General features: G+C 31.3%; 1 protein-coding gene across 1 annotated transcript in view; it reads left to right on the top strand.

Moving 5' to 3' along the window:
• LOC129221585 (CDP-diacylglycerol--inositol 3-phosphatidyltransferase-like) overlaps nucleotides 1–15033 on the top strand; it is a 57051-nt gene extending 42018 nt beyond the window's left edge. Inside the window, exons 5-6 of the mRNA XM_054856099.1 lie at nucleotides 7162–7243; nucleotides 11885–15033. Coding sequence (XP_054712074.1) covers nucleotides 7162–7243; nucleotides 11885–12042 — 240 coding nt within the window. The 3' untranslated portion in view covers nucleotides 12043–15033. The remainder of the gene's footprint in view (nucleotides 1–7161; nucleotides 7244–11884) is intronic.
• Nucleotides 15034–16510: the final 1477 nt, after the last annotated feature.

Here is a 16510-nt window from a genome sequence, read left to right as displayed (position 1 = left end):
AATTAATACTAATTTTAATGTTATTTAATTGAGGGCCCCGCAAAAAGTTTTCGCCCAGGGCCCCGCAAGACCTGGGCTGCCACTGTATAGTTCACTGTGTTTACAGGAATATAGTGATGCCAGCTTAATATATAATTCTGCTTGACGTATGAATTACTTTCTGTCCCTAGAAAAATGCTTATTAAACCGCTTGAAAAAACCTTCCTCAATATGTGTACAAATAAGTTATGATTCGACTTAATATATGAAAAAAACCCTTGATGCTTTATGCAAAATAGAACCTGTGCACACTTCTTATCATTTCTTTTTAAGCAATTTTATTATACTTGACCTGATTGTCACAGGAAAATCTGAGGCTTTCTTTTGCTTTTATCTCAGCAACTAGACCACTTCTAGTCTTTGGGATTTCAGTAAATGATTTGCTTAATCTTAAGGTAGGTTCAACTTAATGCTAAAAAATTAAAATTCTAGATCAAAATTATCATTTGGGGTAGGATGGGAATTTTGTTGCCTTGCAACAGTAATGTTAATAGTAATCATAATGAAAATTTTGACTCAAGGCTTCTCTGAAGCAAGCATGAAATGTATTCACGGTCATTAATCAATAACTGGGCTAAGTGTAAAAAGACATATTAGGATCTTTATCACCAGTAACTTGTATGTTTTGAACCATAAATTAGTTTGGAAAAGCTTTAATATTTAAATGGTTTTAATTAAATTAGCAAACAAATAAATCCTAGAGAGGAACAAGGATTAATTTTTACTGCCAACTGCTTAAAGTTTTTGATATATCTATAGGTTTTTTTTTAGTACAGAGCATTTATATGAGAGAAAAAAAGGTGAAGTTTCGTAATGGTGACAATAATCTATTTCTGAAATACATTTACACTAAAAATAATAAAATAACAGATTTTTTTTAATACTCAGCAGTTTTCATAATGCCCTCAAAAGGACAAAATAACTTATCTGGGTCAGAAAGGACAATTTAAGTATTCCTGTAGTTTTCAAAAATTCCAAGAAAATTAGACCACAAACGAAGAAAAGTGCAGTTCTAGTCATTTCAAGCCAAACTTTCCCAATAAGAAAAATATGATGTTTCAACGCTCAAAGTTATGATTGAAAGCTAGATAATGAAAAGAGAGAAATTCTCTTCATGACTTAAGCTGCACTTTTCTTCGTTTGTGGTGTCATTTTCTTGGAATTTGTGAAAACTACAGGAATACTTAAATTGTCCTTTCTGACCCTGAAAAGTTATTTTGTCCTTTTGAGTGCATTAATGAAAAGTGCTGAGTATTTCTTCTGAAAAAAAATTCTGTTATTAGAGACAGAAAGGGGGGAAAAAACAACAACATTTCCATATTGATGACCAGGTTGTAGCATGTGAAGTTTTTTCAATCAAGAATGTAAGCCATGACATCAAGTGCTCTGAAGAAAGACTACCTGGAGATGAAAAAGATGATGTGGCCAAGCAATACCTCTCATTTGCATCTGTCATGAGTTCATTTAGCTTTCTTCAACTGTTTATCTTTTTGCTGGTCATTGGTCTTTCCACCTAAGATATTTTCCACCACACCAACAGGGCAGAAAACCTTGCTATAAAATGCTGGCTTACCTTGTGCCAAACCAAGGTATACTATTTGTTTTCAACAAATTAAGCTTCTCCATATTGAAATTGGGAAAAAAATTCTTTATTTCAAAATCTTCAATTGACTGAAAAAAATTAAGAAGTAAGTAAAACAAGAGTTAGAAATGGCAAAAACGTGTTAATAACTATGTGCATTATTACTATAGAATCAATGAAATTAAGATAAGATATGAAATATTATCCCCCATAAAAGGTCAGTGACATTACTATAGTTCTTGATAACGGATGTAGACCTTTAGTGAGTTGGATCCAATGATAAAATCCAAGTTCTTTCATGCAAACTTTCCAAATTGATGGGAGTCTGTATATTTACTATGCATCTCAATCTACTCAATTGTTTTCATCGATAATTACCTCTATGTTAGAAAGTCTGATCGTTTCTCTTCTTGGTGCAAAATGTCAGATGGAAACTACTGCCTCCCTTCCATCTGCAAGGTTTTCATGAGTATGATTCAAGTTAGTAAGTTGAAAAGTTTTCCAAATTATTCCATTTTTGTGCTCCACCTGTCCTGCATCAAAAAATCAGAGTTGTCTCAACCGGTTAAAACCACAAAAATAGTGGTAGGTCTAGGGTACCCTGGAGTGTGAAGTGTTTTAACCCCTTAATTGTGATACATATTTCAGAAAAATGGATCAAAAATAGAAATTTTCTTGATTTTTGAACCTTTGTTCTTTATATTATTACAAAAGATAAAAAAAATTCTTACAAAAGTAAAATTTTAAATGCAATGTAACTACTATATTTACAATTTTTTCATAATACACATAAAAAGTAATAGATTACACACACATCTTAATCAATTAGAGCAAATTAAATAAAAATTTGAAGCTAAATATATTATAAATAGCACAATGTAACATAAATGTTTATAAATCAAAGTGTGTGCCTTTGTTTTTATCTAAGTAGCTGACCGCACCCACATTTTAAAAACTAGGACCACTAATGCTATCTGTTAGGAAAATAGTGACTTAAATATCTTAAAGCAGAAATAAACTGAACTCAGACTTCGCAAAATAGAAACCTTAATTTTTCTCCTGCATGAAGTCGGTTCAGGCCATTTAAGACATTTATAATAAACTATTCATTAATGGCTGGAGAAGAAAAGTTTTAACATTTTTTTAAAGAAAAAATTTCTGAAAGCAAGAAAGTTCTAATTTCTAAGGGGAGGGAGGCTTGAGCCCCCCCCCCCCTCCCTTGCCCCCTATATGGGCGCCCTTGGTTCAGGCATCACAAATACTGCACGCAGGGCCGGATTTGGAAGTGTGGAGGCCCCTAATCAAGGCTCGAAAAGATCATCATATTTTCGAAAATATCCAGTACTTTGATATATATTCGAATATTTTGATATATATGTATATATCTGATATTTTCGATCGGCACTTTAATAGTAAATACATCCTGAAGTTACTGCTATTTATTTTTTTATATTATTATTATTATAATTTATACAGGAGAAAAAACGTAAAATTTGCTGACCCGTGAAAGTTGGTATATTTTGTAAAAATTTTATTGTGGGGGCCCCTTTGTTGTGGAGTCCCCGGGGCACTTGCCCTGCCTGCCCTCCCCTAAATACGGCCCTGACTGCACGTACTAATTGACTGAACTGGATTTGGGTGACACTAGCAAGGAGTAGTATGCTGCCATGGGTAGGTAAACGGCACTATCTGCAGAAATGGGCTTTCAAGATATTTGAAGAAATTTGTGTTAGATTCAATACTAACCATACGGAAATGTTGGAATCAGACATTTTTTTCAGCGGAAACCAAATAAGCAAGCTTGTACAATAAAGCTAACGTACAATAGATGACAAAAATGCAAAAAATTGAAAAATGAAAAATTTGCAGTTACTGCCCTTTATCTGCCCACGGCAGTATGGCTCTCATGGCTATCTCATGAAATGTTTAGCTCTATCTGAGTGAATGAATGAAGGCATTCCAAAACATGTTCTTAAAAACTGAATAACTTAAATAAACTGAAATTGCAGAAATGTAGTTACATTTCCACAAGGAATAGTGAACGAAAATCTGGGGATTTCATCCACAACTGTTCAGGTATAATAAATTCTCGAATTACTAGGATGAAAAAATTGAAGTTCAGTCATTCACATAGTAGTGCTTATGAGAAGTTAATGTGTCTCTTTAAGAACCATAAGCTATCCGGTGAAATAAAATAATGTAATTGCTAACCTGCTATTGAAAATTACTGATATAGTTGTTTATATCATTCATAAAATTAATAAATAAATTAATTAGTAGTAATAATAAATATTAATTAAAGGCTTTGTAAGGTAATTAAAAATTAAATTAATAATTTAACGTTGTAATTAAAGGCTTTGTATGCTTTATCAGAAGAGAAGAGTGAGACCCTTTTTTGATGCATTTTATTTTGGAATTTATGCTCTTAATTTTTACTGCAGACATGTAAATTTTGTAACCCTACTTGCAATAGCTTCCAAAATGTTCTTTTTTTCATTATAAATTTTTCTATGTTCAGAACCATGTGGAGGCTGGATCTGTCTTTTTCTTTCAGAGTGTGAATTTGCAATTACAAGGTCATAGATTTTTTAACAATAATTAATAGTGAAGTACAGTAGACCCTCATTTTACGCAGGGGTTACGTTCCACAGAAGCGCCACATAAATGGAAACCGTGTAAATTGAGAACTAATACTACTGTTAAAACAGGGGTTTGGTTCCGTAGATAACAAAATATTCTAGTGATGACTAATTATATAATGAGTTTAATGCATACAGTCGAACCTCGTTAAACCGCCCCGCGAAAAACCGCCACTCTCTTAGTTCGCCAAGAAAGACTGAAAAAAAAAAACCATTCCGTATTGGAATGTAGTACAAATTCCCTCATTAAACCGCCACCTCACTGTCCGCCAACCGCCATTGATTTTCCACGGAAACTATATACTCAGCATGTTAAAATAACTGTTTAAACCGCCATATTGAAAGCAGGACTAGAGAAGATAGACTATACAATGGATACTTTTCAATGCCTTCTATTCAAAGAATGTCAGGCAGTTCAAAGTAGGAGATAAACCATTTACTAGAGCATGACTATGTACACAGAAATCATGCATGTGCCATCACTTGCACCTGCCACTTCTTGTTGCCCACAATGTGTTGCCCTTAACAAATTTCCCTAGATTAGTCACCAGGTAATTGTCCAGCTTTCTTTCGCTCTCTGTCAACATTCAGCTCCACCTCTACTTTCTGGCCATTTACCCATTAATCCCTCCCCTGCGAAGCTCAGTTCCCCAAGGAGCATTGTTTTCCACTTCTCCAAGAATTCTTAACCTGAGCTTATCAGCTCTTCCACGTTTCAACTCTTCATTTTGACATTTTGCCTTTACTCAGCTATTCTCCACCCCTTCTTGGATCTGGTTTGGGGCTTGGGGGAGGGAGGGGGTGAGGCTAAACCTTTGACATCTTATTCAGGTTTTGCAAACGACTGTTGTTTAGGTATCAGCGTTCTATAACGTCCCGTTCTCTCATTTCGCAGTGTAAAAATGTCGAAAACTATCTTAAGCGTGCACGAAAAAATTCTAATTTGTGAGTTTAAGGAAAAAAATCAAGCCGCAAGCCAGCAATCTATTGCCAATCATTTCTCCAATATTCTGGAAAAAAAAGTTAGCCGAAGAACCGTTGGAGATATTCTGCAGGAGAAACAAAAGTGGTTAGGATTAGAGAAATCGTTACATACAGTCAAGGAGATAAAAACTGGGAAGCACAAAAATTTGGAAAATGCTCTACTCATGTGGATAACCCAAGTGAACGAAAATCACGGTGCTGTGACTGATGAAGTTATAAAGGAACAAGCAAAAATTTTTGGCAAAGAACTGAACGTTGAAAACTTTTCGTACAGTAACGGTTGGCTCGACCGATTTAAAAAAAGGAATGGCCCGTGTTTGCACACTCGTCACGGTGAGACTGCTACAGTTGATGTCACAAAACTTAATGCTGGGAAAACAAAGCTAGCTGAAATTATTGCAGAGTACAACTTGAAAGATGTTTACAATATGGACGAATCTGGATTGTTCTTTGCGATGATGCCCTCCAAAACTATTTCAAATAAAGCCGAAAAAGGTGTTAAGAAGAAGAAAACCAGGATAACAACTGTGCACTGCACAAATGCTGATGGAAGTGACAAACGACTTTTAGAAGTCATCGGTAAAAGCGAAAAAGCCTCACTGCTTCAAAAATTTTCGTCCGGAACTCTATGTGAAGTATCGTTTCAATAAAAAGGCGTGGATGAATGAAGTTGAATTTACTGACTGGATGAATGTGTTTAACAACGCGATGAAAATGCAAAAAAGAAACGTGCTGTTAATTCTCGACAATGCACCATGCCACAAATGAAAAAAACTGTCTAATGTGAGAATAGAATTTTTGCCACCGAACACCACAGGAATTCTGCAACCAATGGATGCTGGAATCATCAAATCGTTTAAGGCCCATTACAGACGGTTTTTGGTAAAGAAAACCATGGAGGATATAAATGAAAATCCTAAATGTGATGTTACGTAGAAAGATGCAATTTACTTTGCAAAAAAAGCCTGGGACTGTGTAAGTGAAGACACAATCAAAAACTGTTGGAAACATACCGCATTGATAAGAGCCGATGCAAATGTTGACCAACAGATTTTTCAAGACCCTGCAATTACAGCTTTTAATGAAACATTTCAAGAAGCGAATGAGGTGCTTAGCCTTGAAATGAATGCGGATGAATTTTTAAACATTGACCATGATGAGCCAATATTTGAAGTGTTGACAGATGAAGAAATAGTTAATTTTTTTAAAGCTCCCGAAGTATCAGATCACAGCGAATCGGATTGTGACGAAGCGGAATCAGAACCAAAAATCACCGGGAAAAAAGCACAGGATTACGTCAAAAAACTTAGACTCTACTTCGAACAAAACGAAAAAACTGACAGAGAAATGATTAACAATGTACTCTGTCTTGAAAAAAATGTGGATGAGCTATGTACCGGACAAAAAAAACAAAGCTCTTTAGATAGTTATTTTTTTAAACATTAAACTTGTTCATGCCGGTAAGTTTATCTTTTAAATATTTGTTTTATTTATTTTCTTAGTATCCATTTTCTGTTATGCATTGTCGCATCCACATAAAACCAAAACTCATCCGCGTAAAATAATATAAAGGCGTCAAATCTTAAACCGCGTAGAATTGAAACCGCGTAAAATAAACACACGTAAAACGAGGGTCTACTTAATACAATACAAATGTCACTATATTGTTTGAATTCAATTTCATTCTGAAATTCAATTTCGTTTAAGAAGCATTTCTTTAAATCAAGTGATTAGCAATAAGTAAGTTGCTGCAATCGTTTCAGAAAAAATATTTGAAGTATGTTAACACAATGTATTAACCTTTCTCATACATTTTGAGTAGCTGTATAAAAGTTTTAGTGACTGTTGATGGATATGCTAAATTTATTTTTTTTCAAACTGTTGAATGCATACATTACATAGCCTTTTAATTTTCAGCCTGTCTTATTCTTTATGTGTGCTGGGAATGAATTGTTCTATAGTATGCTTTATCTGGTATATTTCACCCCTGGACCAACTGGTAAGGTTTTCTCATACAATATTTATTTTAATTGTTATTTTACTATTATATTTTCTTGAAAAATGGTCTTCTTTAATTACAGTATGTTATCCTGGAAAATCAAGCATTAAAGATAAAAATCAGAAGGAAAAATAATTCTCTAAAAAGGAAAAAAATTAGTACAGTGAAGCACTGTTTATATGTTTCTCTTTTATACCTTTTTATCATTTATACATTGTTTATTAATTTAAATAAATATTAAATGAAAGTCCTATGCATATTAACGTATACGTATTATACGTTTTTGTTTACACTTTTCATTATACAATCCCTTCAAACACGTATAAATGGTGCTTCACTATACAATAGACCACTGATTGCAGTAATTAGTTCTTTTGAGCCTCCCTTTCTCTCTCAAAAAAAAAGTTCATATTTGCAATTTAATATCTGCGTTCATTAAAGGTAATAGCTGTTTTATTTATTATGAGTTAAACGCAAAAGTTAACAGGTGCTGTTTTGGAGGGGGTCATTTCCAGATGGGGGGGGGAGGGTGATTGTAGGTCATGAATGCTTTTTTTTGCATAAATAGGGGTATTGGGGTGGGTTTTTTGAAATATAAGTTTGATATATAAGAGGATTTTTGGGCTATCTTTGATTGGTTTGGGTGGGGGCCCTTTAGATCTGCTCCTGGTTCTCCTTCAGAGAAGTATTTTCAGAGAGAAAGAAAATGATTCAAGATTTGTGGAACCTCTTCCTCTGGAACATTATTGATAGTCAGGAAAGTGCCCTGGAGGTGCTATATTTTTCAAAGGCAGCAGATGCTAGCACGCTTCCTCAAATGACAGAATTTTATCAATCAGTATGGATATTAGAGCAAATAAAGAAAAAAAGTTGAGGAAAAAATTGCTATGATGCAGCATTTCTTGTTATCAAAGGAAGCTTAATTAAAAATGCATGGTAAGCTTTTTCAGAACAAAAACAAATACAGTAGGTGCAGCTTAATGTGATCACTTTGGGACATATACAATTTGATAACAATAACCAAAAAGTATCCCGGCTACATAAAATAATGATTTCTTTTTTTTTTTAATTAAGAAACTTTTTTTTTTTTTTTTTTGCAACTGCGAATTACAATCACAATGACTCTATAAAACCCAGACTTAAATTATAAATGACTAAATTAGTGGAATAGGGATATCCAAATTATAAAAGAGAAAATTAAAATATGCAATTTTTAAACGCATAGTAATAGGTGAAATAAAATATGACTCCTGATCAAAAAAAGTCTTTCAATGACTTAATGATTTTTTTTTATATGCAAACAAAAGGCATCTTAGAGGGAGTCGGTTGTGACAGAGAATGATCTTCCCGTAGTTCCACTCCTAAAAAAATATAGCATTGCTATTGAAAACTACAAAATGCTTCATAGAAAGTTAGTCTTGTCAATGTTTGTCTTTGTATTTCTGTTGATTGAGGATCAAAAATGGGGAAAAAATTGAAATTTTATGAATAAGTGATAACAATAAACCAGGGTTGTTTGGTTTAAACCAATTGTTTTTTTTTATTTTTAAACCATGCGGTTTTTGAAAAAATGGTTTAAAAAAAAAAGCCAAAAAAAAATCCATTTTACAGGTTTACATTTATTTCCCCACATATATTGAAAAATGTAAAATTCCATTTATGCTAAGTTCCTAGCTAAGTTGCAGAGATAAATACTAAAATTGCAAAGTTGTTTCTTCAAAATGTATTACAAGCTTTAATCGAAAAAAAATATTAATATATTTTTTATTTCATATATGTGCCATAAAACAGATTTCAGTCAGCTTCCATCATTATGCTTAATTTGCATGATTAGTTAAGATTTACTAAGGATTGAATCTTTCATTTTAGATGCAATCCATTATATTGCTCACTCCTGTTGCAGGGGTGTGACATTTTTGCCCATTTATTTGCACTTTCCTGGAATTTTAACTTTGACTTGTAAGGTAATCAACAGTCTAACTTAATTGTTTGCACCTAAAAATTAAGATTTGTTCTGCAGGTGAACACAAATAATATTTTTTGAATCAAATTTTAAAAAAAAGTTTATACTTCATATTATGATACATAATAGTTCCTTATATTATAATGTAGGAAGATCAAAAGACAAATTTTTAAATTCCCAGAACAAAATGCAAATGTATGTGTAAAAATTCATTAAGAAATATATAAATCTTCACATATATATAAACTACACTCTCCATTGGTGTTTTTTTTTTTTTTTTTTTTTTTGATTCTGTGTGCTCCAAAGATTTTGATTGGCTATACACCTATGCTGCTTTATGACTATTGGGTGCAGATAATTCTTAGTTTTTTTGCCCCCCTTTTGTTCATTGGAATTGGGATTTCGGTATTTGCTTTGCCTTAGCTAACCTGTGCAGTTTACAAAAGTTACTTACTCATATTGTTTTAAAAAGAATGTTAATTCTGGGACAAAAAAAAGACCTAATCTGGCTTTCATTTGATGAAATCAAAAAGCCAGTATTTCGTAGCCAGTATTCTGTATCATAAAGGGTCTATATATATATATATATGCATACTAATATGTTAATCAAGTCAAACGTTTCAATCAATATTTTCCCGCAGAAAGCTATTTTAATTAATTAATTTAGTTACAAGATTTTGTTTTAATCTCTTTAATTAATCAAGAAATTAGATATAATGTGACTATTGAATTACTGTTAATTACATGGAACCTTAATTACCTTCCGAAAATTAATTGTTTTTCTCGCATATAGTATTTTAACAAAAAAAAAACGGTTTAAACCAAAAAAACGTTTTTTTTTTTTTTTTGAAAAAAACCGGTTTTTTTACCAACCCTGCAATAAACAAAGACACTGATTACAATATCTGACTTTTTTAAACATGTGTTAATATACAAGTGTTCCGGGACTTAGTGATTCTGATATATAACATTAAGCGAATGAAAACATTAACCGTGATCACATTAAGCAGCGCCTACTGTATCTGTACTTTGAGCTGTGCTTAATCAACGTGAAAGAACTTGAAAATTCTTAAACAGTAAAAAAAAAAAAAATTCCGGTAAGAAAGTAGGTATTGTCATCTAGTTAAAAAAAAAAGGAATTCAACTCAAATATGTGAGCATAATATACTTTCTTTGTTCATTTTGATTATTTTCATTAAAACACATTCTATACTCAACAATAGTTACAGTCCACTCCCACTACAACGCGATCCGACTTACGCGAAATGGCTATAACGCGATTTTTCCCCCGGTAAAGAATTTTATTCCTAACGCGAATTCTTCACCCACAACACGAAAATTTTCCGAAGGGAATCGCGGTTTTTTCGTGAATGGACCTTCATCCCTTTGGCATCACTGAGAGCGAAAGTTCTCACACTGTACTAATCTGAACATCGCTTATACAAATAACTCTATACTCCTCATTTTCCATTTATTTTTTTCATTCTATATGGGAAAGTTAATGAAATATAATGACACCTAAGAGCGCTGTTTCGTTTAAAGTTTGTGAAGATAAAAGAAAAAAGAGAAAGTTTCAACAACTATAGTGCATTTGTTTTCCTTACTACATAATGTACGTACCGTAGTGGTTTATTTTGCGTCTCCCTTTCTCATTGATCATTCAGTTTGTACATTGTAACAGTTTTTTATGTTAAATAAATTTTTTTTTTTTATATAATAAATAAAAATTAAATTTTTTATTTAAGATACAGTAATGTATAGTTAAGAAATGGTTTTTAACAGTTTGAGGTGGTGTTTACAAGTGTCTTTAATCGTATAGGTATGTTCATAAAAGTTTTTACACATACCCTTTTCCACAACGCGAAATTTCAACTCACGCGAAGGGTCTTGGAACGCATCCCTTGCGTAAGTCGGGACTCGACTGTTTGCAAACCTAAAATATTGTCCTCATATTAGCCCAAGCCAATTTTCTTCTTTTGAACAATAATACACTTAAAGTGATAATTTTGCGTTACATAGATTTTGGCATTACGTAGGTTATTTGACAAATTTAGAAACTAATATTCCGAATATATCAATATGTTTGTACGTTGGAATAGTTATAATTACATTGAGTATTAATGCTCAAATTAAAAGCAATATAATTTTTGTTCACAAATAAATAAGTTCCATAACCAAATGAAAAAGAATTATTCTGCACTTTCGTTAGCTTCATAGTTTGCATAACAGCTGCATTTTCAAGAACACAATCCAATACATTTTTACTGTGAATACTAATTTTCATTTAAAAGCTTGGAATTAAGATGGAAAGATATCATATTTCAATTTGCTAAAAAGCTATTACATTTGCAAATCAGAAAAGAGGGCTTTTTTTTAAACTGCGAAACTTATTGTTCACTTCTGAAAAATTATACGTTTCATAAGTTGGCATTATAAAGGCATTCTACTGTACATAAAATCGCGGCTATGAACATATGTTTCTTACAGTCCCTAGAAAATCATAGTTATATAACTCCATTATATAAGTATACTTTGGTGTATACCCTTTAAAAGTGTTTGTATAAACATTTTACTTTTTATTCATAGAATTACCTACTTTCTAAGAACACGAATTAGTAAATATTTCAAATGTTTAAAACTAAATATCTGCTGTTATTTACTTATCTATTTACTTTCAGTTTTTGGAATGGGTTTATTCTATCTCATTTTGTACATTTCTACTCCTGTGGCTATTGTGAAAAGCTTAATAGCTGTTCTCCAGATGGCTGTGGCTTGTGTTAATGTAAGCATAATCGATACCAATGAAAGGACCATCGAATTCAGAAAAAAGGAGTAACAAAAACATGTCCAAGATTCTGTGGAACTTCAAAGTTGTGTTTATGTGTTACATTTTCAAAAAAAATATCTATATATAAATTTTATATGTATATATTTATAATCTTAATGTCTTTTGTTAGACCCACTGTTTTGTTTTTACTGCAAATTCAAAATGATCTCATTGTTTCTCCAGCATTAACTGTTTTATTTAAAAAGCAGTAATTTTGAGAAGTTGTTAAATTTTGAGAACCAAAATATCTGTATGTGTACAAATATACAGTCTGACAAACAATGAGATGGAAAGGCAAACATCTGGTTAACAGACAGAAATGGACATATATATTTGTTTTCAGGGATGCCAGTTTTTTCAGATGCATGTTAGCCTCTAAATTAAGCAGAGTTACATTGAAATTAATAGAGCATGTGCAATAAATTTTTACTTTCACCCTCATTCAGATTTGTTTAACTGGACATTTGCCATTTTCATATCACCTGTGGCAGACTGTACATATGTACGTGTGTATAATAGGAAGAACTCCAATCTTGATTTTTCTTTCTTTTTGCAACTTTCAGATACTTAATAAGTAATAGAGAAAAAGTTCCCTTAAATAACAAATAAAACCCCACTGACATATTTTTCTATTGATTTTTTATTTTGCCTCCTACCATATTTTAAAAGCGGTAAGAATTAGGAAGAAACCTCCATAAAAATATAATTATTTTAAAACTTTCTGAATTTTAATACATATTATTGAGAAAGTTTTGACTTCAATAATTATTATTATCCTACTAAAATGTATTTATTTTTCGATGGTATAAGCCTAATCTGTGACCTTGATATATAATTATTAAGAATTGTGCCTCCTTTTTTTGGCCCACCAAATAGTTTGTTTTAGCAAAAATTTGAACTGAGACAGGTTAAAGGAGCCACATCCAAAGTTCTACATTATTCAATTGCACGAATTTCTAATCTATGCCTCACTATTCTCAATAATAACACTGAAAAGCAGTAAAATTAAACTTAATTTTCATGCCACAGCCTGCAGTGGAAAGATACATGAAACTCTTTACAGAAACTTCTACATTCATATAGGCTTTAAGTAGGAAATGATTAATCAGGACAAAATAATAATCTATAATTTTAAAGTTTTCATTTGAATCATAAAAGATTTATTAAGACAGACCATGTTATATAACTTAGTAAGCTATTAATGGGTTACGGTACCCCAAAAATGATGAAACAATCAAAAAAATTTTATTGCTTAGTTCAAAACTAAAAGCTATTCTACACAGGGGAAAAGTTTCATTGCTTTAGTTAAAATATTTAAAAAGTTAAGAGTGGTTTTTGGCCATGCTCGCTATGTGTTCTTATGCAAAAGAAGAACTTTAAATTGCTTTTTCTCAATGATGGTTTTTTTGTGTTTTCATGTCATTAGAATCCTTAAGGATTTTTTTCTGTTAAAGATAAAGCTTTAAAGTAATACTTTTTGTGATTGGGATAACATATTTGACAAAACTGTGCATTGAATAAGCATTTTATAAATTTTTCAAATGTTTAGAGCATGTTAAACCTTTAAAAACCAAATTAAAAAAAAAAAACCTTTGATTTTTTACATAATTAATCACAGAAAATTTTCTAATAAACTCATAAGCAAATGAATGCTCAGATTTTTAGAGATGATTATAGTGATCGTTTGGCAAAAAAAAAATTTTTAATTAGTGAAAAAATAAAAAAACCTTAGGGATTTTAAAAATTGAAATTTTCCTCAATTTTTTGAATTTTTTAAAAGAATAGGCAATATTTTTAAATTTTCAAAATAAATTATTTATTACGAAATAAGTATGCATGCTATGGTTTCAAAGAAGCATAAAATTTACTTAAATTTAAGAAAAATGTTTGAAAGGTACTGTGAGCCCTTAACAAATCAGTTTCAACCTCAAAGAAACTTCACTCTTGTTCATTCAAAAAATTGCTTTATGCCTATTGATAGATTGTACTATTTATACTATATTGTACTTATTTAATATGCTCTTTTTTGTTGTTTTGTTTGTTCAAAAACATTTCGTTATCATAAGCTGCCAATTTTCATTTTGATGATCCTAATTGTTATCAGGTACATTTCATTGCAGTGGACCCCAAATCTGAGTATTTTCTTTTTATTAACCAATTGTAATTTTTTAAAAAGAAGAATTGTCTATGAAAGAAAACTTTTTTTTGCGGTATACTAATTTCTGCTAAATAATATTGCGTTTTTGTACTTATTTTTTTTTTGTAATGTTTTGAATGACTCGCTCTGAAAATCAAATGTTTTGAACAATTAAAATTGATTGACTGTTTGAAAATTTTAGGTTTTTTTTTATTTTCCTTGCAATTGTTAATTTTTGTATTAATGCATGAGTGTAGTGATTGCAATACTGGTATAGCGTATACTGGTATTTCGAGCAATTTTGAAATACTGGTATTTGCTGGGGTAAAATACCAGTATTTTCGGTATTAGCTGAAAACAATAAATAGTTTCAATTAAAGAATTTTCAATTTATCTTAGTAAATATCTACTTATATTTGATTGTACATTTCTTTTTTCATGATAAGGAAGCAAAATCAATCTATTGATGTAGAAATGTGGCTTCAAAAGCACTAATTAATAGAATATCATTTCTAAGAAAGTAGCGGAAAGCTAGCAAAATGATAGTGTCATAACTAGACTGTGGGATAAATCACATTTGTGCGCTTCTGTGCAAAAATGTTTTTATTTTTTCCATTTGCCTGATTACTCACTTTCCTTTTTGTGAAAGTTAATTTCAGGTGTAATTTTGAATGCATTTGTCCTATGAACACTTTATTCCAACTATCAATTGCAGTAATACTTTATGATTTTTTTAAAAATATTTTTCTCAACTGTACTAAGGTTTGACAAAACTTTTTTCTTGTTAGCTTAACAAATGGTCATTTGTTGTCACCAGTATTGGTTTGTTGACCTATCTCGCTATTTGACTTTATACTTGGCAAGATAATATTTAGAAATGACATAGTACCTTGAAATTTTGCATAGAAGTAAAGCATAATCAATTGAAACATATTTTCACATATTAACATATTTATAATTGTAAAGAATTTTGAAAATGAAGCGAGAACAAATAAGAGAAACTAATAAGATCAAATTTAATCAAGTTTATCGTGAATTTCAAACCAAATGGCTAATAAAAAGCAAACACAAACCTCTCCTGCTCAAGAGAAAATGATGTTAAAATTGGAAATGTATCGTCTCTCTCAAAGAAATTACAACTAGCTATAAGTACTTAAATAATAATAATACACACAATGCAAAAAAAAAAGCCCCACAAAAATGATTTTTCCTAAAATAACACACAAGAGACAAAATTATTTGAAGATGAAGTTCTTCTAGAATTAGAATTGGAGAAGATGTATCGTGCATTGTTAACAGTACCACTGACCTGCGTGAATTCAGACTTTTTTCTACTGTTGGAAAGTTAAGCACTAAAATGAGTTCCAGGCTTAGAGTCAATTCAATAGATGCACTTTGTATTTTACTATTATGGATTTTTTATTATGACATGTATTCCTAATCTTTTATATTTGTTCACTATAAGTTTTCATAAATAATACAATTTTTGTACAAAACTATGAAATGTGGAAACAAAACAATATGCTTTCAAGCGTTTTTTTTGAGAAATTTCAAATACCAGTATTGTAATTCCGGTATCACATTTTGAAAATACCGAATACCGGTACATAATTTTTGGTTCGGTATTGCAATCCCTACATGAGTGTTTTCTTATAAGTTGTTTAACATGTATATAAAATTTTTAAGGAATCTAACTATGAATTTGTATAGTTAGATTTTTTTTTTTTTAAATCTCAGAATCCTTGTATTTTGTTATCAAATTAAATTTGTATCCATGGTATGTAATGTTTGCAAAGAAAATGCAATCAATTGACTTAAAGCCTTAGGGTTTCCAATAACATTGTTTACATAGCAAGCTGCATTTCACCAATACTGCTTTGAACTAATGCACCTTCCTCTGGCTAAGGACTGGATTGAAAATTCTACTGTACCCGCAACAGTTTGTTTTTCTCCCTATGCATAGGGAATTTTCATTGAGCCAGCTTTGGTCAATGTAAACAAACTTGTAATGTACCTTTATTTTTTGTAGAATAGAATTAAAACTTAACTTCTTTCCTTTTTTCCCCAGCCTCCTTTTGAAAGGCATAGATTTGGTGAATTTACGATATTAATATATGGGAATGCATGTTTTCATGTAGCAACTGAAGAAGCTATATATTTATTTCACTGAGCTATATGACTGACTGGAATGTTGTTTGGACAATCTGTTGCCATCTACTAATAAACAACAATACTAAAACCAGCCAAACAACCTGCAAAGATTCTTCATTGGTTGTCAATGGAACCAAATACCAACTCGTGAAGAAACTTTGCTTTCAAAAATGACTCTCACCTTTCTAT

The sequence above is a fragment of the Uloborus diversus genome, chromosome 1 (genome assembly GCF_026930045.1).
Source record: "Uloborus diversus isolate 005 chromosome 1, Udiv.v.3.1, whole genome shotgun sequence".
In the NCBI taxonomy this organism is placed as follows: domain Eukaryota; kingdom Metazoa; phylum Arthropoda; class Arachnida; order Araneae; family Uloboridae; genus Uloborus; species Uloborus diversus.
The sequence above is the reverse complement of the archived record's forward strand: the minus strand, read 5'-3'. Positions and strand labels throughout refer to the sequence as shown.